The sequence below is a fragment of the Eschrichtius robustus genome, chromosome 14, assembly GCF_028021215.1.
Source record: "Eschrichtius robustus isolate mEscRob2 chromosome 14, mEscRob2.pri, whole genome shotgun sequence".
Taxonomy (NCBI): Eukaryota; Metazoa; Chordata; class Mammalia; order Artiodactyla; family Eschrichtiidae; genus Eschrichtius; species Eschrichtius robustus.
Genome location: NC_090837.1, coordinates 40,889,929 through 40,912,138, shown reverse-complemented (window position 1 = coordinate 40,912,138; position 22,210 = coordinate 40,889,929). Strand labels below are relative to the sequence as shown.

Genomic DNA, 22,210 nt, shown 5'->3' with positions numbered 1-22,210 from the left:
TCTGTGTCTTCAAGGGCCCCAGGCCACAGTCCCTGTTCTTACTGGCAGTGTTGTCAACACCAAGCCTACTCCTCGTGGATTCTCTTCTCCCAGGAATGACAATGGGGGGGTGGCACACAATTCCCCCCCTGCCCCCCCACCGCCTCTTTCAAATGGCCAGTCCCGCTATCCAATATTCACAGCCTGTTTTACTCTGTTGGCTAACACTGTTAATACTGAAAAGTTAATTCTTTGTGTTTGTTTTTTGCTAGAATTAAAAAAAGGTAGACCCCACCACTTCCCTGGTGGCGCTGTGGTTAAGAATCCACCTGCCAGTGCAGGGGACTTGGGTTCAAGCCAGGGAAGATCCCACATGCCACAGCGTAACTAAGCCCATGCGCCACAACTACTGAGCCTGCGAGCCACAACTACTGAGCCCATGCACTGCAGCTACTGAAGCCTGCGCACCTAGAGCCCGTACTCCGCAGCAAGAGAAGCCACCGCAATGAGAAGCCTGTGCACTGCAAGAAAGAGTAGCTCCCGCTCGCTGCAACTAGAGAAAGCCCGCACGCAGCAACGAAGACCCAATGCAGCCAAAAATAAATAAATAAAATCTATGTTAAGAAAAAGAAAGACTAATCAGTAGCAGTCATAACTCTTAAGAGAGGTGATCTGCTTCTTTAAAAGAAAAAAAATCATCTTACCTTTCCCTGATTGAAATTGGAATTCCTCCCAGATAATATGTGCTGAAATCAAATATATCACCTTCAATTTTAATGCTTTGAGAATCCACGTTTATCCGCATAAGTTTTTGGGTTTTTCCAATTTTGATCAGAATCTGAAATAAAGGAGAGATGAATCAGCAAGCAATGAGAGATAAAAGAATCTTATTCACAGTGGTTCAGAGCTATTATGTGTTTGCCTTCCTTCAGGTTCATTTATATACATGGTGTATATACATGGGCTCTGAGCAGTAGCTCACTTGCATAAAATTATACTATTAAAACACTTAAATAGAAATGTTTGCTTTTTTTCTTTTTAATTTTGTTATTTTGTTATTGTTGGCTGTGCCGTGCGGCTTGCGGGATCTTAGTTCTTCGACCAGGGATCAAAACTGTGCCCTCGGCAGTGAAAGCGCAGAGTCCTAACCACTGGACCACCAGGGAATTCCCAAAATGTTTGCATTTGAAATTAATCATTTTTTATCTGCGTCACACAGATGTTACATATTTCATGCCCAAAATGTTCAGATTTTAAAAGGACGTGTCTCTCAGTTAATAACTATAAGTTCATCTGGTAATAGAAAAGGGTTCTGAGCACTGACTTAAAGGACTAAGAACATTTAACAATTCAAATAAACAGACTCGAAGGATATACCAAATGATCTCTCCCGTCGTTTATGATGCCTCTAATTCCTTTTTCTTTTGGTTGCTCTGAATTCAGTTTGTATCGCACCACGAGACTGCCATCTTCTATATTTAGAGATATGAAGCGATCCTAGAGCATGGAAACAACGTAGATTACCACAAGACTCGGGAAGAGCTAGAACGCTGGAACCAGGGATGCTCTCAAATTCCAGACTGCTCTCAGCTTCAGCTGCCTCCTTAGTCCGAAGGAACAATAGTGCTGTAATATCTAACTCCGAGGACGGGTATGACGGTTAAATCTTGCAAATCATGTTAAACATCATATACAGTGGTTGGCACACAGGAAGGAAACAATAAATGCTAGCTATTGTCGTGATTTTGTTTTATAACAATCTATAACCAGCATGCAAAAATGGAAACTGAAAAGCTACAGATCATTAATATCATCTGAAAATATGACTGCTACCTGTTGGAGAGAGGTAGGGTCTTCCTCAAACCCCAAACATTTTCCACCATGTGTTTTCTGACATATTCCTATGTCTCCTCTAGCTTTCACTTAAGTGTTGCTTGGGGACCCCAAATAGGGCCTCTTCCCTCCCACTACTCTCTATGCCTTGGCAATCACAGTCACTTCTGTGGTTCCAATTCAGGTGTGCCCATGAGCCCAAATATTATTCTCCAGCCTAGACCTGTCTTTTCAGGGCCAGGTCTGTACATCTGATTGCCTAATTGCTATTGCTTGCATGCCTCACAGATATCTCAAATTCGGAATATCTCTAACAGAACTTATGATCTACATGACTCCCAAGCCTGTCTCTCTGCCCTTCACCCTGTTCTCTTCTTCTTTCTCTCTCTCTCTCATCACTGATCACCTTGCTGAGACAGCCACAAGCCTACTAGGGGTCATAATTGCATCCCCATCATGGTGTAAGGCACATACTTGAGCCAACCATTTCCTTAGCGGAAGGGTAAGCTGAGGAATGTCTGGTATAGGACTTGAAAGTTGGCTCTTATACAGTTTCCTAATGAGACTCTCTTTGAAGTCTACTGCCAGAGTCCTTACCTAAAAGGAAAATCAGTCCTTATCTGGATCCTAAACCTTGCTCTTAGAAGCCAGTGAGGGTTCATCACACTCATAGATAATAGAATAGCATCAACTCATCCTACTTAACAGCAGCACTGGAGACAATTTTCTCTTATCTGGTTACTAATGGCATTTCATAAGTTTTCTTCTACTATAAGTAGTATTTCTGGTTCTTAGTCTCCCAGAGCTTCAAAATGTAATACAAAGAAGACCTTGTTCTGGAAAACAACTGCCTTGCTCTGAAGATGCTGTGTGACTGCTCAGCTCTCTGCATTCTTCAGGCAGGTCAGGACCTCCCCAAACCATCAGAACTGGTTCAGCCTTGGAATCTCCTGAGGGGTCCAGACCAACCCCAGAGAGGAGAGTTGGACCAGGTCTATGTCCCTGCCCTGCAGACAGAAGGGTCTGGTAAAATCCCAAGCTCCATATCAATCCTACATTCTCAGACTGGAGATCCCACGGGCTGATCCACATTTCTCCACAAATACTACCTACGCAGCAGCTACAGAAGCACTCTACTCTCAGGAGAGGTTAAGTCCAGCACCATCTACCAGCAGATGGCGCTGACGATCACTCATAGAGTGTCACTTTTGGCCTTATCTAAACTAGGAGACTTAAGAATGGTCTCTAGGAACCTCAGCTGCTTGAAAACAGAGAAGCTTCCTAGACCTGGCAAGTCAAGGGTCAGACAGAGACAAAACCCCATACAGCCTGGAAACAGTCCGCCCAAGAATCAAACAGCAGGAGGTCAAACAGTCTAGCTTTCAGAGACCTCAGGAGGTCTTAACGTTTTTTAGGCAGAAAATAAGTAGATTACTAGGCAAATAGTAGTTTTCAAAGAATAAAACTGACAACACAAAAGAATGGGAAAGGGGCAATTTCTCCCACATTTTGGTGGCATCTTCTCAAATTCCGGATTACTTGCCTTACTAAAACACACACTCGCACAGGCAAAGAAAGTAGAATTGGGCCAAGGGAAAGAATGCAGCTAACATTTGCACATTGTTTTTCAGATCCATTGGTTGTTTGTAATAACCCAGTTACCCCCAAATTGCTCAAATGAATGGACATATTTGGTAGTATTTGGATGCTTGTTATAGATTACCTGGTTTTCCGCAAAGAACAGCAAACCTCTATCCACGGTGGTCTGGATTGTCTGTCCAAAGGTTGGGAAGGGAGCATTTGGTTGAGTTGGAACTCGAGCATAGCCTGTACCTTCAAAATAATTTTTGTCTGATTCTTCCTTTCTCCTGTCAACACCAATCATCGTAAGTTAGAACACAGCAGCAAAGGACTGCCAGGAAAGTGTTCTTATTAATACGAGAGGAAAAGGGGAGCAAAAGCCCATGCAATCGAGTTGTCATGATTTTGTTAAAGAAGAGGAAATATCTTTTTTAAAAAATTTTTGTTGGAGTATAGTTGCTTTACAATGTTGTGTTAGTTTCTACTGTACAGCAAAGTGAATCAGCTATACATATACATATATTCCCTCTTTTTTGGATTTCCTTCCCATTTAGGTCACCACAGCCCACTATTTCTCCTGGATGTGCTCTTACACTATGATGATCAAACCCTAGCTCAACAGAGATACTATTCAGGAGTCCCTTTTGAAAATGTCTACTTAGGAAGATGTGGCCCAGCAGCTGAAGATCTTGCACTATAAGAAATTATTAACTTGAAATATAATTTTATTCTGAGTAGTAAATACTCAGTCTGTCTCGTATTAGAATCTTCCAAATCTTTTAAACTATAGGGTAGGTCAGGAGCTCAAGGCAGCAACTTTCAAATAGGTTCATATGCCAAAGTCATGGTGTACTTTATGGACCACGATTTTTTTTTTGTTTTTTGAAATTTACAGTAAATAAATAGTCTGTGCCTAAATCAGGTACCAACTAATGCTGAATATCTTGTGGTAGGAGGCACCAAAAATTGAAGCAAGATTTATTTTTTCAAAATCGAGAAAATTCTATAATCTAATATTTTATACAAATAAGGAAAAGACTTTTTCTTATTTAATTTATATTCCTTAAATATCAATTACACATATTTTATGTACTATAACTGCAAGCTACCGAAATCACAAAGAGACACCAGCTTATAGGTTTTATTTACCTTCTACAAGGCTCCACTTTTGTTGTGTTGAGATTGAAAGTCTTTTTGAAGTTGTACAAGCTCAGAGCATTTTCATTGAGGTCATCTAATTCAATACAACCTTTGTATGGAGGGAATCTCAGTCTACTAGGAAGCTAAAAAAAACAAAACCAAAAGATCTTCCACTAATTGAACAAAGGACAATGAACAGGTTGACCAGGAAACAGTATAACTCCATCACTTTTAACCACCAACATAGCATAGGGGGTAAGCATGTGGACCCTAGAGCCAGATACTCTGGCCTTGCTATTTTCTAGCTGCCTGATCTTGGGCAAGTTATTCAACCTCTCTGTTTCAGTTTCCTCATCTGTGAAATAGGAATGATAGGGATGCTTGTTTAAGTTAATATACTTAAGCCTAGATCACTGCACATAAAAGAACTCATTAAGTGTTAGCCATTGTCACTGGATATCCTGTAAGAATACATAGTTAAATCCATTTTGTATATAATTGATTAAAACATCATTATGCCAAATTAAATTTTAAATATTTTCATTCCGTGAAAAAACATTCACACTTACTCTAAAATCAGATGGGTAACCTCCAACATAAAATACAACATTTTCAGGATCCAAATCGAGGAGCGTGTTTCTATCCCCACTATCCATGTCAAGGAACTGAGGTGCTTCCGGCTTACTGGATGTGGCTTCTCGGGTGTAATTAAGCCTTGCAAACTGATAAATTCTGTTTAAAGATAAATTAGATAATAAAGTATATAAAAATGTATGAGAAGATGAAAGAAATCAAAGCCAAAATACTAAAAATGGGGTTCAGCAATGCATACAATGAAAGTTTGGCAAGTGTAGGTCAGATAAACAAAGAGCAGTAATCAATCAGACTCGCACCTCTGGAATTTCACCCGGTCCATAACTGCCTCCTGAGTTTCGCTCTTGGTCAAGGTCTGGTCCACTTGGAGTTCAGCCTCGCGTTCTCCCAGGTTGTAGACGCTCGTGAGCTGGCCATCTATGACTGCCATGCCTATGTAGTCCCTGGAGGCCTGGAGACAAAAAGGCCACCTCAGAGCACTTCACATACTGAATTCTCTCAACTTCCCATCCCAAGAGAGCGCATTTCTAATAACTCACAGCTTTCATTCAGTTCACCCTGGGCAGACAGAATGAATGAGGCGCATCCTGGTATAAGATAATACAGACAGCACAGTTAATGAACAATGTCTGGGCTGTTGTTGCTCACGTTATCATGAGGGCACTCATTTATCCACTCCTCCATTCTCTCAATATGCAAATATTTGCCAGGCACCTGACATAAAGATGAACCATATGCGGGTTCAGGCCTCCATTCGATTTTGTTCTGGTAAGGAAGGTAAGCCATTTAGGTTATTCCTGCCCCATACAAGGTCCCCTCAACACTCTGGCACGCCTGTTCACCCTATGTTATCACGGTCAGCTACGTATGTACCTTACTTCCCTGTTAGAATGTGAGCACCTTAAGGTAAAAACAAATTTTTGAAAACTGTGGTAAAATATATAACATGAAATTTACCATTTTAACCTGTTTTAAGTGTACATTAAGTACATTCAGGAAACAAATTTTTGTTTATCATAAATACAGGGTACGGTACCTAGTAGGTATATGGTATAAATTTGTTGAAGGAACAGAGTCATGTGCATTTTGCCATAATACAAAGCAAAAAGTCATGTCATAAGAAAGTTACAAATAAAGTCCCAATACCTTGAAGCATGAACGGGTGACCAGTAATAGTGCTGATTTTAGGAATCCTTAAATACGAAGTCCACAGTGACAGCCAACCATTTCCTAATTGCCCAGAATTTTTGAGAACCATGTTTCAGGAATTTCTTTTCCAATCATGTATAATAATCTAGTCAGTGATTACCTTTTCCTCTGACACTTAGGTGGAATAGATGTATTTTAAGAGGAGGAATTAAAAGCTAAAATAAACTATTTGAAATGCCTGTAACAGTGGTGGTTTAAAGAATTTAGAATTATAGAGATGGGGCAACTGTATTTCTTACTAATGAGGCAGGAGAGGCTGCATTTCACTCCAGGCCTCATTCACAGATGGTCCTCACCCCAGACACTTGGAAGGGTCTGCAGCTGGGCGCCCTGAGAAGAGGACAGAGTCCAGTGCTATGAGGAAGAACTACTCTGATCTCCATGAAGCCTCGGTACTGCTGCCCTGGTTGTGAGGAGAGGGGTGCTGATCTTCAACCCCGGGTGTGGACGTGCTCACGTGTACACACGTGTGCCCACATGCTGGGCCCATCGGGCCAGGCCTCTAGATCCCCCAGCCAAGGATAATCGGTAATTGATGGGAGATTCCCCCGTGGAGCCATCAGAGGTGGCGGGATTTCCTCCTGCTGTGCCAATGGCAGTGACACAGTCGTGTCATGCATCTCAAAAACCGTATTCTGTTTTAAAAACAAGAGGAACGTCAAAGCAATACTTACATCTTTATTTCCGAGGTACATCACAAACATATTCTCGGTCCCCCCACTTTCTGTTGATTCAGGTCTTTGGAGAAACAAAGAAAGAGATGTGTATCCTTTCAAATCCTCCAGGTCATTTGGCAGCCGGACTTCCACTCCAGATTTACCGTTGAACCTCATGGGGATGGCGACCTGCGAGGGACAAGTCCAGGGTGTTAGCTGTTCCAGATGAGGAAGGTGAGGGTGCTCAAGGTGGTGCCTTGTGACTGTGTAGCCGCTCCCAAGTTGCTATGATAGGGAGCAAAGGAGTGTGGATGCCTCCTAGGCCTGGAGTCCACACTCAGCTGCACGCGGAATAAAGCATTTGTGCTCTTCCTGCCTCAGCCGAGGGGCTTTGGGAAGCACGTTTAGTCCTCTGTGCCAGCAACAATAATCATCACAATAAATTATTACTATTATTATCACTATGATGGTTATAATATTAATATTGTATTAACCCTATTGTTATAATATTTCTATCATAATAATATATAATATATTAATACAGAGAATAATATGGGCTTTAGATAATATATTATTATAATAGAAGGTATTATATTTATAGGGTTATAATACATATTAATAGGGTTAATATAATATTAATATTATAATCCTATTATTATACTTTGCATATAATGTAGTTTTATATTATACCATAATATATAATAATATATATAATTATATATGCAAAGTATTATTAATAATAGGGTTATGATATTAATATTATATTAGGCTTACTAATATGTATTATATCCCTATTAATATATAAGATTAATATTATATAAACATAATAATAATAATTATTATTCCAAGCCTAGAAGGTTTTTGTGCAAACGAGCTAACATATATGGAAGCACTTAGCATGATGCCTGGCATAGAATAGATGTACAATACATCAAAAATATTTTTAAAAAAAAAGAACTCTTTAAGGAACCATTTGCCATTAACATATTACATGTTATGTCTGCATTTATTACAGGCATTCAGTCCTTGAAAATATGTGCATCAGGGTTCTCTAGAATACGTTTCTTAAACTCAGGGTGAAGGACTATTTTTTTCCCTCTACTCTGCCCTGGATCAATACTTTTATAAAATATATGAGAAATTAAATTACTAGAAAAATGAAATAAAGGAGGTATGCAAAATACACATCCACTGATCCCATGCTTGGATGCTGAAGCAATTCAAATTATTGAAAGTTTCTAAACATTTACTCTCAATTTTGTACTTATATATAACGGAGCAGTAATAAAAGTTCTCTGACTAGCTCTGGTCTTTGGACCCCCTTGGGTAGCTCTGCATTAAAACACAGAAAATAAATATTCTCTAACAATCCAAAGAATAACTCTAGGAATGATACTTACACCAACTCTACATTTTATCTCCCAAGCATTTAAGTATTTATGGAGGACCCTGTATATGCAAGGCATCAGGCAGGGGGGGCTTAGTGATGCATGCGCTGTAGTCTCTCCAAGGTGCCCATGACTGATGGAGCTCCCCTCCTCTACACTCACAGGCTCATTTTATGCCCTTCTCTTCTACTAGCCCTCTACCCTCCATATACCCCACACATCCTGGGTCTATGCCATGCCCTTCTGCTTTTTGTCACCTGGAAAACTCCTACTCATTAAAAAATTTTTTTAATTAAGAAAACATTTCATGGACAAGCCTCTTAGATAGCCTCATCCACCAGAGGGCAGATAGCAGAAGCAAGAAGAACTACAATCCTGCAGCCTGTGGAGCAAAAACCACATTCACAGAAAGATAGACAAGATGAAAAGGCAGAGGGCTATGTACCAGATGAAGGAACAAGATAAAACCCCAGAAAAACAACTAAATGAAGTGGAGATAGGCAACCTTCCAGAAAAAGAATTCAGAATTATGATAGTGAAGATGATCAGGATGTCAGAAAAAGAATGGAGGCAAAGATCTAGAAGATGCAAGAAATGTTTAACAAAGACCTGGAAGAATTAAAGAAAAAATACCGAGAAGAATTAAAGAACAAACAAACAGAATTGAACAATACAATCACTGAAATGAAAAATACACTAGAAGGAATCAATAGCAGAATAACTGAGGCAGAAGAACGGATAAGTGACCTGGAAGACAGAATGGTGAAATTCACTGCAGCGGAACAGAAAAAAGAAAAAAGAATGAAAAGAAATGAAGACAGCCTAAGAGACTTCTGGGACAACATTAAATGCAACAACATTTGCATTATAGGGGTCCCAGAAGGAGAAGAGAGAGAGAAAGGACCCGAGAAAATATTTGAAGAGATTATAGTTGAAAACTTCCCTAACATGGGAAAGGAAATAGCCACCCAAGTCCAGGAATCACAGAGAGTCCCAGGCAGGATAAACCCAAGGAGAAACACGCCGAGACACATAGTAATCAAATTGACAAAAATTAAAGACAAAGAAACATTATTGAAAGCAACAAGGGAAAAATGACAAATAACATAAAAGGGAATTCCCATAAGGTTAACAGCTGATTTCTCAGCAGAAACTCTACAAGCCAGAAGGGAGAAGCATAATATATTTAAAGTGATGAAAGGGAAGAACCTACAACCAAGATTACTCTACCCGGCAAGGATCTCATTCAGATTCGACAGAGAAATCAAAAGCTTTACAGAAAATAAAAGCTAAGAGAATTCAGCATCACCAAACCAGCTCTACAACAAATGCTAAAGGAACTTCTCTAAGTGGGAAACACAAGAGAAGAAAAGGACCTACAAAAACAGACCCGTAACAATTAAGAAAATGGTCATAGGAACATACATATCAATAATTACCTTAAACGTGAATGGATTAAATGCTCCAACTAAAAGACACAGGCTCGCTGAATGGATACAAAGACAAGACCCATATATATGCTGTCTACAAGAGACCCACTTCAGACCTAGGGACACATACAGACTGAAAGTGAGGGGATGGAAAAAGATATTCCATGCAAATGGGAATCAAAAGAAAGCTGGAGTAACAATACTCATATCAGATAAAATAGACTTTAAAATAAAGAATGTTATAAGAGACAAGGAAGGACACTACATAATGATCAAGGGATCAATCCAAGAAGAAGATATAACAATTATGAATATATATGCACCCAACATAGGAGCACCTCAATACATAAGGCAACTGCTAACAGCTATAAAAGAGGAAATTGACAGCAACACAATAATAGTGGGGGACGTTAACACCTCACTTACACCAATGGACAAGATCATCCAAACAGAAAATTAATAAGGAAACACAAGCTTTAAATGACACAACAGACCAGATAGATTTAATTGATATTTATAGGACATTCCATCCAAAAACAGCAGATTACACTTTCTTCTCAAGTGTGCATGGAACATTCTCCAGGATAGATCACATCTTGGTTCACAAATCAAGCCTCAGTAAATTTAAGAATATTGAAATCATATCAAGCATCTTTTCTGACCACAACGCTATGAGATTAGAAATCAATTACAGGGAAAAAAACGTAAAAAAACACAAACACATGGAGGCTAAACAATATGTTACTAAATAACCAAGAGATCACTGAGGAAATCAAAGAGGGAATCAAAAAATACCTAGAGACAAATTACAATGAAAACACAATGATCCAAAGCCTATGGGATGCAGCAAAAGCAGTTCTAAGAGGGAAGTTTATAGTAATACAAGCCTACCTCAAGAAACAAGAAAAATCTCAAATAAACAATCTAACCTTACACCTAAAGGAACTAGAGAAAGAAGAACAAACAAAACCCAAAATTAGCAGAAGGAAAGAAATCATAAAGATCAGAGCAGAAATAAATGAAATAGAAACAAAGAAAACAAAAGCAAAGATCAATACAACTAAAAGCTGATTCTTTGAGACGATAAACAAAATTGACAAACCAGATTAGCCAGACTCATCAAGAAAAAGGGGGAGGACTCAAATCAATAAAATTAGAAATGCAAAAGGAGAAGTTACAACAGACACCGCAGAAATACAAAGCATCCTAAGAGACTACTACAAGCAACTCTATGCCAGTAAAATGGACAACCTGGAAGAAATGGACAAATTTTTAGAAAAGCACAACCTTCCGAGACTGAACCAGGAAGAAACAGAAAATATAAACAGACCAATCACAAGCACTGAAATTGAAACTGTGATTTAAAATCTTCCAACAAACCAAAGCCCAGGACTAGATGGCTTCACTGGTGAATTCTATAAAACATTTAGAGAAGAGCTAACACCCATCCTTCTTAAACTCTTCCAAAAAATTGCAGAGGAAGGAACATTCCCAAACTCATTCTACGAGGCCACCATCACCCTGATACCAAAATCAAAGATGCTACAAAAAAAGAAAATTACAGACCAATATCACTGATGAATATAGATGCAAATATCTTCAACAAAAGACAGGTTCGAGCCCTGGTCCGGGAAGATCCCACATGCCACAGAGCAGCTAAGCCCACGCACCCCAACTACTGAGCCCGCATGCCACCACTACTGAAGCCCATGCACCTAGAGCCCGTGCCCCACAACAAGAGAAGCCACCACAATGAGAAGCTCACACACCGCAACAAAAAGTGGCCCCCGCTCGCCTCAACTAGAGAAAGCTCGCACACAGCAACAAAGACGCAACGCAGCCAAAAAATAAATTAAAAAAAAAAAAAAGACAACCAGTTCTTGAGTACATAGATACCTTTCCTTTCTTAATGAATGGAGTAACTTATCAAAGAATGAGCCTTGGCGCCTGGCAATGTGGGGACACACCCACCTTATTCGCAGCATCTCTGGCCTGCTGAATTAGCTCCCGTATGCGGTCCATGTTGTCAGAGATGTTGCCCAGTGGCAACAGCTGTTGGTTGATACTTTCAATCTTGCTCAAAAGATCAGGCAGTTTGTTGGTTAATTTCTTTACTGTTGGTGAGATTACAAAACAGAAATTTATCATTGTGAGCTGAGAAAAGGTTAAATACATATGTTCTCATTGATAGTACTTGTCAAGTGGTATGTCTGGGTCCCAAACGTTGGACAGGATGACTGAGAATCAGGTAATACATTTTCTACATTATAGAAATATATATTATACATACTTCTATATAAGTACATCATGGATCTTATTCTGCAATCTAGATATCAAATCATCTTTCTTGACCACTATAAAAAAATAAATCTTTGCTTTTTGATCTTTAATATTAATCATAATTCAACTCCTCATGATTCAGGGACCTGTATCTCCACTCTATAAAAGGGAAAATCAATAGCAATGTTCATGGATTTTTTTCAAAAATCCTACTTGGTCCTTTTAACTAACAGAATAGCCATACTCTCTGAATAGATTATGTGAAGTTGTTTTTAATATTTTAATTTCTAAGATCAGACTTTACCAGGGAAAAATTAAAACTGACCAAAGCACATACTGATGGAGAAAATGGATAATATGTCCTGGGCAGAGAATGCCTGCTACCTGAATTATCTGCATCAGTGAGAGCCTTGTTGAAGTCTTCACTCCCGGTGCTCCCATAGGTATCCTTAATTCTTTCCACGTCTGTCTGAATGGGGTTGAGCCCATCTAGGACATCATTTGTGATGTCGTTGGCATTTCTGACCATGCTCTTTGCACTATTGATTATACCATCGATGTCATCTAATGCACACACAAACAGGGAGGGGTAAGTATCTAAAATGTTTGACAAAAGAAGCCAAGTCCAGTGGGTTAGGGAACTGCTGACCTCTCTGTATCCCACGAAGATCATCGCGGATGGTCGTGAGATTGGTGTCTACCAGCCCTCTCTGAATGGTCATAATTTTCAGAGTTTGCTGCAGGTTGTTGAGAGCCGGATTGATTTCTAAAATAAAATAAAGCAGCAAGAGGCAATTACCCTAAAGATCTTGATCCTCCGTGGGTATTGGTGACCCCTGAAGTAGCCAAGGTCTGCACAGCATTGAGCAGACCTGCATCTTAGGAGTCATCCCCGAGATGCCCACTGCATGCATCTAGACCCACAGGTCCTCCAGTTACAGAGGCCAGGAGCATATAGAGCCTGTGGTACCAGGCTCCTTGGAAATGCACATGAGGAAACGGAGAGGCGTAATAACTCAGAGGGAGGCTTAACTTCCACTCTGCTCAGGGCGAAAGTCTCTGCTTAGCAAAGAAAAGGGATGTGTCTGTCTTGTTTGCTGCTGTGTCCCAGCACATAGTGCCACGTCTGGCACTCAATGGGGCTTAATATTAGTATGTATTTATGGAACAAATGAATGAATGAACAAATGAATGAATAACGTATAAGGGATGCCCCTTCAGTCAAAAGTACAGTAAAGGAGTGTTGTTAAGAGAGCCTCACTGAAGCAAACTCACACATACAGTAGGCATTGTTTCTGCTCATTTCCAAACTAACAAATTTAAGGACATTCAGTGAAAGGAACAGAGTTCATAGACATTCCTAGCTGATAATATTGCCACTTTGGGGTCACGGAAAATGACCACTGAATGCTTTAAGATCAAGTTGACGATATATGGCTTAAATTGTGATTCCAGGACTGGTTTAAATAACAATGTAGTTAGTATCCTAATCCTTTTTTTTTTTAAGCTCATATGCATGCATGCATTCATTCATTCATTCATTCATTTATTTATTTATTGGCTGCGTTGGGTCTTCGTTGCTGCCCGTGGGCTTTCTCTAGTTGCAGCGAGGGGGGCTACTCTTCGTTGCGGTGCACGGTCTTCTCACTGCGGTGGCTTCTCTTGTTGTAGAGCACGGGCTCTAGGCACGCGGGCTTCAGTAGTTGTGGCATGCGGGCTTAGTAGCTGAGGCTCGTGGGCTCTAGAGCACAGGCTCAGTAGTTGTGGCACACGGGCTTAGTTGCTCCGCAGCATGTGGGATCTTCCCGGACCAGGGCTCGAACCCGTGTCCCCTGCATTGGCAGGCAGATTCTCAACCACTGGGCCACCAGGGAAGTCCAGTATCCTAATCCTTTTAAAAACACATATCTTCACCTCTTAGCTCAAATTTTATAAAGAGAGCAGACGTCATACCAGGAAATTTTAATTTTTGAAATTTGCTATACAAATGACTACATATTGTTTCGTATTTTCTTTTTCCTGTTTTCGTATTTAGTTTTCATTTTCATTTTTAAAAATGAAAAAAGATAAATAAATAAATGTATTTATTTACTGGTAGAAGGCATCTAACTGCTTTGAAAGGATTAAGAAGGTAAATGAGGGCTATGAGCTTGGATGGCTGTTCAGCTATGAATGACCACAGGAGACCAGAGAAAATCAAGACACAGCATTTTCTGAACACAGGAATTTGGTGAGATCAAGACAGTTTAATTATTTTTTTTAAAAATCAAATGAAATAAGTAGAAAAATTTCAAAGACAAAAATTTAAAAATCTTCATGCTCCATAGTGGTAGTGATTTTTGGTACTTTCAGTTGCTAAGATTTTAGGGCTTAAGAAATTTTGAAGCAGTTGCTCTAATGACCTGAAACTAATTACCTGGGCCTTAAGTAAGAAAGCAGCACTGGGGCTTCCCTGGTGGCGCAGTGGTTGAGAATCTGCCTGCTAATGCAGGGGACACGGGTTCGAGCCCTGGTCTGGGAGGATCCCACATGCCCGCGGAGCAACTGGGCCCGTGAGCCACAACTACTGAGCCTGCGCCTCTGGAGCCTGTGCTCCGCAACAAGAGAGGCCGCGATAGTGAGGGGCCCGCGCACCGCGATGAAGAGTGGCCCCCACTTGCCGCAACTAGAGAAAGCCCTCGCACAGAAACGAAGACCCAACAGAGCCATAAATAAATAAATAAATAAAATAAAATAAACCCAAGGTTTAAAAAAAAAAACAAAAAGAAAGCAGCACTGTACACATACCTCAATGTTATGTGGGTCCACATGGGATTAAACTAAGAATCCCCTCCCCCAAACCCAAGGCCAGGCCCAAACAGGTCTATCAGCCTCAAGATTTACTGAGATTTATGAGGTTCTAGTTAATTTGGTATATGTTAGAATATTGGGTAGAAACATCCCAGCTATGAGTTTGCAAAGTATCATTTGCATGGACACTGAGATTCAAGAAGTGCGTTTGCTTCTAGGGCTGCCTCTCCTGGTCTCATAGGTTGTTTCCAAGTCTTTGACTATCCCAGCCTCCACCCTAACCCTCAATACCTTGCTGTAGCTTCTTCTGGGTTATCTTGGCTTCATTTAACAGTTTATCGCTGTTGGAACTCAGGGTTTTAGCTTTTCTTGGAACATCTTCCTTTATCACTGTCTGAAAGCAAAGTGTTTATCAGCTTGAAATGTGATACACCTTAGGAAATACAGTGTAAGAGTTTTCATCCTACCCCAAAGCCCTTATCTTTAATCTTTAAAGAATGAGGTTAGAAGGTAAGGAGGAGGCTTAAAAAGACTGTTCCTTAAAAGATACTGTCAGGGCTCTAAGAAGACATCTGTGGCTTGGGGAGGCGGACCCATCTCTGCTGATATAATGACAAATTGTGTGACACCTTCTCATTTTCTCACTGTCACTTGTACAATACCCTCTGCAGTAATGGAGGACAGAGATGAAATGCTTTTAGGCTTTTAATCTTCAGGAGATAAAAATCTTCAACCTTCCGAGGTCTGTCCCCTAATTCTCTCATAGTTAATAATTTGTTCTTTATTTTTAGATATAGGAATATTATATGATGCATTTAAGATCCCATAGGACTCCACAGACATGCCCAGGTGTAAGACAAATGACAGGAAATAAATGGTTATAAAATTGTGTACAAAAATTTCTCTTCTTTGGTAAATGTTAATACTCAATACTCAGTCACAGCATAAAAACATACCTGGTAAGAAGCAGGGTATAATACTTTCACGGTTCAAAATCAATAATCAGTGTGATTTCTATCTGGTTTTACAAATGATTTTTAAAAGTGGGCTACATTTATCAAACAGCCAAGTATATACAGAAATGACTTATATCTAGAGCAAGTTCGAGTCTATTCTATATAACAAATTCTGGTCTAAAATAATGCTTTTTTCTATTCCTTGGTGCACACAGAAAGAAGATAGGAAAATGAGTCGTCTCCAGAGTGCCTGGAGAGAAGGTGCCAGCGCAGGTGCTCACCTGGAGGGCAGCCTCAGACGCGCTGGTGGCCTTGTCCGCTGCATCCTCGGCTGCTTTGATGGCACTGAGGATGTTCTCATAGGCGGTGGCAGCGTCCACGGCACAGCGTACCAGCTCATCCCCACTAGTGTTCCTCTTGATCCTAGAAAATGGCACAGAAGAGGGCTCCAGCGGCCCCCCTGCCTGCAGCTGAGCCCCCTAACCTCCCCATTCATTTGACAGATGGAGACTTGGGGCTGCAGGCTCTGCAGCTCTGCCCCAAAGATGCAGCTGGGAATCAGGCCCCTGCAGCTGGTCGGGCTCGGACCTGGGCCCTGGGTGCCGCCCTCCACCCTGGTCTGGAAACCCCACTCCCCCTGAGAGGCCTTCCCACCAGGCTCCAGCGGCCCCTGCAGTTAGACCCGCCAGGCCGGCCACTCACTCCTCCAGCTGCCTCGCCAGCTCCTGTAAAGACTGCGCATGCTTCTCTGCCTCCCCCACCAGGGATGCTTTACTGGACGATTTGGAAAGTTCTCTCACTTTGTCACTTAGTTCGTGTCTTGCTTCATTTAAAGTGACAGCTAGTTTTTCATATTCCTATATTTTCCAAGTAAACAAGAGGTAGTGTCAACTTAAGCAAAGCATGTATATGCCATCTTCTTGACCTCTGTCGTAAATGACGTTTCCAGGAAGCAACAATGAGAAACTGTTTTCTGAGCCCACTCACCACACCAATTACTCCTTGGTTACTTGAGATATTGACACTGATAATATTCTCCCAAGTTTTACCACCATTTTGAACATTTTCCATATGGTGGGTACCCACTTTGATAAATTTTATAAAAGCTCATTATTATCATTAGTGTATAGTTGTACTAAACCAAAATACCTTTTTTCTGATTTAGAAATAGCAATAATAAAAGATATTTTCAAAATGACCAATGGGCTGCTAAGAAATGTTGTCAATCTTTTACCAGTCCTAAATGTCTTCTGTTACTGATGTATGCCTGATATTTTATTTTATTTTTTAATTGTTTTTCAGCTTTACTGAGGTATAACTGACATACGATTGTAAGATATTTAAAGTGCACAAAGTGATGATTTGATATACGCATACACTGTGAAAGGATTCCCCCACTGAGTTAACACATCAATCAGCTCATATTTTATCCTCTTAACTTTTTTGGGAGTGGGGGTGAGAACATTTAAATTCTCTTTTAGCGAATTTCAAGTATACAATATAGTGTTATTAACTAGAGTCATATTGCTTTACATTAGATCCTCAGACCTTATTCATCATCTTAGAGATGAAAATGATATTTTAAAAATAGCACCATATTTTTTTTGTTATCACAAAAGTAACATTCACTCACTGCAGGCAAATTAGATAACAGAGACAGATATAAAGAAGATACATCATTCACCCCTCCCCCAAGGGACAACCACTCTTAACATTCTGGTATATTTTCTTCCATCTAAAAGACATATACTGGAGAAAAAATTGGTTAGCGGATCTCATAGTTTCCTCGAAACATAAATTAAATGCTTTCCAATTTTCTAGAGAACAAGTTTTGCCTCTACCTCATGGCTTTTACTCATCAGCTGCAAGGCAACATTAGTTTGTAGTAAGGAAGAGTCTGCGGCAGCTAGATGCTTGGTGAAGTCACTCTGGAGGGAATTCATTTCTTTAACTTGTCTCTGGAGAGAATAAAAAGAATGTCTGTGAGCTTCATTATATATTGTCAGAAGGCACAGGCATATTTATTGGACAACAGCATAGAAGTAATTTCAGGGTCAGAATGTCTTCTTGCACTTAAAGGTCATCTAGGAAACTCCAAAGCCATGAGACATCAGTTCAATTTGCTGTGTAGGTGTGTTGTCATAGTTTCCACAGACAACATGCCAATGAAATCGTTGTCACATTGGAGAAGGTTTCTACACTGGGGTCAACCAGGCCCATGAGGTGGATGTATAATTAAGCTCTGGCTAGTGGATCAGAACGAGGGGTTTTAACTAAGGAAATCAGCACCAACCATCAGCACACTCTACATGCCGGTCCCAATGAAGATGTTGGGACACTTCAATAAGGAAACACACAGGACTTTAGGATGCCAGGGTGAAGGCTGCCAGAGTTCAGGGACCCATAAAATTGGATCCTGCTCCCTTCCCCTTGGCAAAATCAGTGACTTCCAACAGAGGTGTTACTACCTGAAGAGGCTTTGGGAGTTAACCATATTACCATCTGCGAAGATATTAGTCATTGTCTTTTACGAAATTCCTGGGTTTTTTTGGGGAGGGGGTGTTCAGTCCTATGTTATTCCACTTTGATCTTACTGTCATTTCATAGCCCCTCACACTTTTGTTGTTGTTTTAGCCTACAGTGTTCACCACTGAAATACACACTATAGAATTCGAGCTTTAAATTCTCATTGCAACTCCTGCATGTGGCCTGTATTTTGACTTATTTCCTATAAAGCAAGTAATGGCTTAAAATGCCTTTGCTGGTGATTCTGATAATGATGTTTACATATATGACACAAAAAGTCAGTTATTTAAAGCATACATTGTATACTTCGAATTAATTATAACAATATTAATTTCTCACCTATTTGGCAGCATTATTGGTCCAGCACTCTATCAGCCAGGGGTGGGGGTGAAGTGATTTGCTCTACTTTCTCTGTGGTTTAAGTTCAGAAACTTTCTGGCCGCTGAGGAGTAGCAACTACTTTGATTTTGCATTTAATGCCTCGCTCCTATTTGATTAGGGCTTCCCGTAAAGACAGCTGCTTGGCTCTGCCACTTTATTAACGATAAAGATTCCTGTTCCCTCATCCTTGTCATTAACCAAACCGTGCAGATTCTGACCGTGACCTCACCTTGATGGATTCCAAAGCCCTCTCGTTTTCTCGGTTGAGGCCGGTGGCCTGCTTTGCTTGGGCACTGGCCTCCTGTAGAGCGGCACGGAGGTCACTGAGTTTGGCTTCGTATTCATTTAAAGAATCTCGTATATTCTTAACAAGCCCATTGTTCTCCACCTGGTGGTTTTCCAGCCAGCTCCTTATCCGAATCAGCACTGTAATACATCACCTTTTTGTTTTCCACTTGAGACATGAGTACACTGGAAGCTAACTTATAAAGACTACAGAAGGAGAATTGAGTTTCTACTCACTTCATGGTTTTCCTTGAACTTGCAAGGGAACAGGAAAGGAAACTAGCATTTATGTTATGTTATGCACACACTGTCTCATTTAACTTTCGTGACAACCACATGAAAACAGTAATTATCATCCTCGTGTTTCAGATAGGAAAATGGATGGCCTGAGAAATTGGGTGACAAGGTTTCAGTCTTGGGACTTGAACTTGACCTGCAGAGCACAAAGCACATGCTCCTTCTACTAACTGTCTCCTTGCAGCTCAAAGCCAAGGCTAATATTAAATTTAAACAATACAAATGCTAAAAGAGAACTGCTACTATCTGTAACCACTGATACATCATTTTACTAGAGAATAAAGGTCAGTATTTGGAAAAATATACACCAAATTATTATTTCTTACAGTTTTGAGCTAATGAGGCTTTTTCCCTAACCCAAACCTTTAGATATATTCAGTCAATTTCTAGTATATTCATTTTGGGAGGTAACAGTAGTGCTAATATCAATGTATGATTCAAAACCTCAATGGTGATAAGGTGACCATTAAAAATGATATGAGAGAGCTGAGTGGAGATGAATGAAAGAAGAATGAAAATGCAGTTAAAAAGGAACAAGAGGTATCAGTGTCTAATATCCAAGAAGAAACTTTTTTTTTTTTTTGCATGATGGTATGATATTCTATTCTATGGATAAAGAAGATGTGGTACATATATACAATGGAATATTACTCAGCCTTTAAAAAGAATGAAATAATGCCATTTGCAGCAATATCAGTGGACCTAGAAATTATCATAATAAGCGAAGTAAGCCAAACAAAGACAAATACCATATGATATCACTTATATGTGGAATCTAAAATATGACATAAATGAACATATCTATGAAAAAGAAGCAGACTCACAGACATAGAGGAGACTTGTGATTGCCAAGGAGTGGGGAGGGAGGGAAGGATTGAGAGTCTGGGATTGGTAGATGTAAACTATTATACATAGGATGGATAAACAACAAGGTCCTACTGTAGAGTACAGGGAACTATATTCAATATCTTGTGATAAACTATAATGGAAAATAACGTGAAAAAGAATGTATATATATGTATAACTGAAATCACTTCGCTGTACAGCAGAAATTAACACAACATTGTAAATCAACTATACTTCAATAAATTAAAAAAAAAAATGTTGTTCTGTCCTATGGCTTCTCAGTAATCTGAAGGGGCCACCTATTTTCACCACATGATCCTCTACCAGTAATATACACTGAAAAGACGAGCCCCTCCACCTGGCACCGGTGACTAGATATTGCACTCTGCACACTGTATTTCAAACCAATTAGAACGGATTGCATGCAAGAATTTGGGAGGGTCCTTACGAAGCTGAGCCTCTTTTTTTTCAGCTTCTGCTTCCCTCAGGTTCTTCCCAAAGTTGCGGTTCCTCAGTTCCCTCAACATGCGCTCCGCTTCCGCCAGCTTTCTGGAAAAATCATCCAAAGGCAAGTTGTTTCCTTCTCCTTCTGTCCCAGAGATCTGCTTCACAAGAACTGGAAAACATCAAGCAGTTTATTAAACTGGGAATTCTGGACTCCAGCAGACTACTAAAAAAAAAAAAAAATGGCCGAGATTTTTATGGAGGGTTCATATTGGTTTTATAGTATCACTACAGGCTCTTTTTCATAATGTTGAACTCTTTCTTTGTACCACAAAGGCTACAAGGTAATATGAAAGATGTTTAATTGGGCTGAGTAACTCTTCTTACTGTGCACATTCCGGATGACATTTTTAATCTTCGTGTCCAGCTCTTTGGCGCTTTGGGTTGTCCGATCAACATTGTTATATAATGTTTGAGCTTTTCTGGAATTTATTTGAACCTATATGAAAAACAAATTGATGAGCAACAAATTAAGTTGATGGGAGGAAAAAACTAACAATATTCTGAAAGCAAAAAAAAAAAAAAAAAGTTAATGTTATTGACCTAACACATTACCTTTTCTTGCAAAGTTTCAAATTCGTGATTCAAGTTACTCAGTTCTTTTTCCAGGCCATCCAGTTTTGATTTATGATTTGAAATGGTGGAACGGTAGCTGAGCAACTGGCTCTGAAAGTAAAATACAAAGTTAATCTCACTTTAGAGTAGAAATTTGGAGGGAAGTCTTACCAACTTGGTAAACCTGGTGATGATGTGAAAAGATTCATTTAGCAAGACCAATGCTGATCCTTAGGAAAAAAAATACGGTTCTTTGAAATAGGCCACATGAAGAATAAATTTCTGATGTAAGTTGTGATATGGCTCTAAAATAAAGTAGTAAAATTTAAAAACATGAAGAGACAAGAGATACTTTACTTGAATTAACGATCTAACCTTATAGAAATGAGGGTGATGCCACTTACATGATGTATTAAGGTTTAGATTCTATTATAAAGAATTGTTCAGTTATTTTTAACCTATATGTTACCTGATAATACTAAAAAGAAGTGCCTATGGCTACTCTATTCATGGACTCATTAGATTCAAAGAATTATAGAGCAGGAGAGAAATTTGTAGCTCATTTAATTGAATACCCTTATTCAATATGAAAAAAAAATGAGAAAACAGAAGCCCAAAGAAGTTGGGTGACCCATCCATGCCACAGCAGTACACGTGATTACTAATTGCTTCAGGACTCAAATCCTGGTCCCCTGTCCTTTTTGGGGAACTAAACAGCCTCATTACTTTTAGAGGGTGACATTGCCTCATATAATATCTAGAGTAGTAAATATTTTCAATTTTGGGGAAAAAATATGTTAATACCTTGAGAATTTTTACAAGAAAAAGCAAAATTATCATCTCTATTTGCACACGAGAACCAGCGTCGGGTAAAAGAGCACAGGCTTTCCAGCTCAGGTCCACACCCTAGGTTCACCACTTAATAGATAAGCTCACTGGGCCTTATCTCCTTCATCTGTATATTGCTGATTATAATATTA

The 22,210-nt window shown here is 39.7% G+C and overlaps 1 protein-coding gene across 2 annotated transcripts in view; it reads right to left on the bottom strand.

Annotated features, from left to right (window-relative positions):
- The window catches only part of LAMA3 (laminin subunit alpha 3), a 244,295-nt gene that overhangs the window by 28,650 nt on the left and 193,435 nt on the right, over positions 1 to 22,210 (bottom strand). For both annotated transcript variants that reach the window (XM_068563499.1, XM_068563500.1), the window contains 18 exons: positions 21,231 to 21,341; positions 21,003 to 21,114; positions 20,620 to 20,787; positions 18,973 to 19,169; positions 17,678 to 17,794; positions 16,539 to 16,693; positions 16,118 to 16,259; positions 15,172 to 15,274; positions 12,740 to 12,856; positions 12,475 to 12,654; positions 11,782 to 11,924; positions 7,011 to 7,181; positions 5,427 to 5,578; positions 5,103 to 5,265; positions 4,543 to 4,676; positions 3,536 to 3,680; positions 1,357 to 1,476; positions 684 to 817 (listed from right to left, as the gene is read on the bottom strand). In XM_068563499.1, the coding sequence (XP_068419600.1) occupies positions 684 to 817; positions 1,357 to 1,476; positions 3,536 to 3,680; positions 4,543 to 4,676; positions 5,103 to 5,265; positions 5,427 to 5,578; positions 7,011 to 7,181; positions 11,782 to 11,924; positions 12,475 to 12,654; positions 12,740 to 12,856; positions 15,172 to 15,274; positions 16,118 to 16,259; positions 16,539 to 16,693; positions 17,678 to 17,794; positions 18,973 to 19,169; positions 20,620 to 20,787; positions 21,003 to 21,114; positions 21,231 to 21,341 (2,564 nt within the window). The remainder of the gene's footprint in view (positions 1 to 683; positions 818 to 1,356; positions 1,477 to 3,535; positions 3,681 to 4,542; positions 4,677 to 5,102; positions 5,266 to 5,426; positions 5,579 to 7,010; positions 7,182 to 11,781; positions 11,925 to 12,474; positions 12,655 to 12,739; positions 12,857 to 15,171; positions 15,275 to 16,117; positions 16,260 to 16,538; positions 16,694 to 17,677; positions 17,795 to 18,972; positions 19,170 to 20,619; positions 20,788 to 21,002; positions 21,115 to 21,230; positions 21,342 to 22,210) is intronic.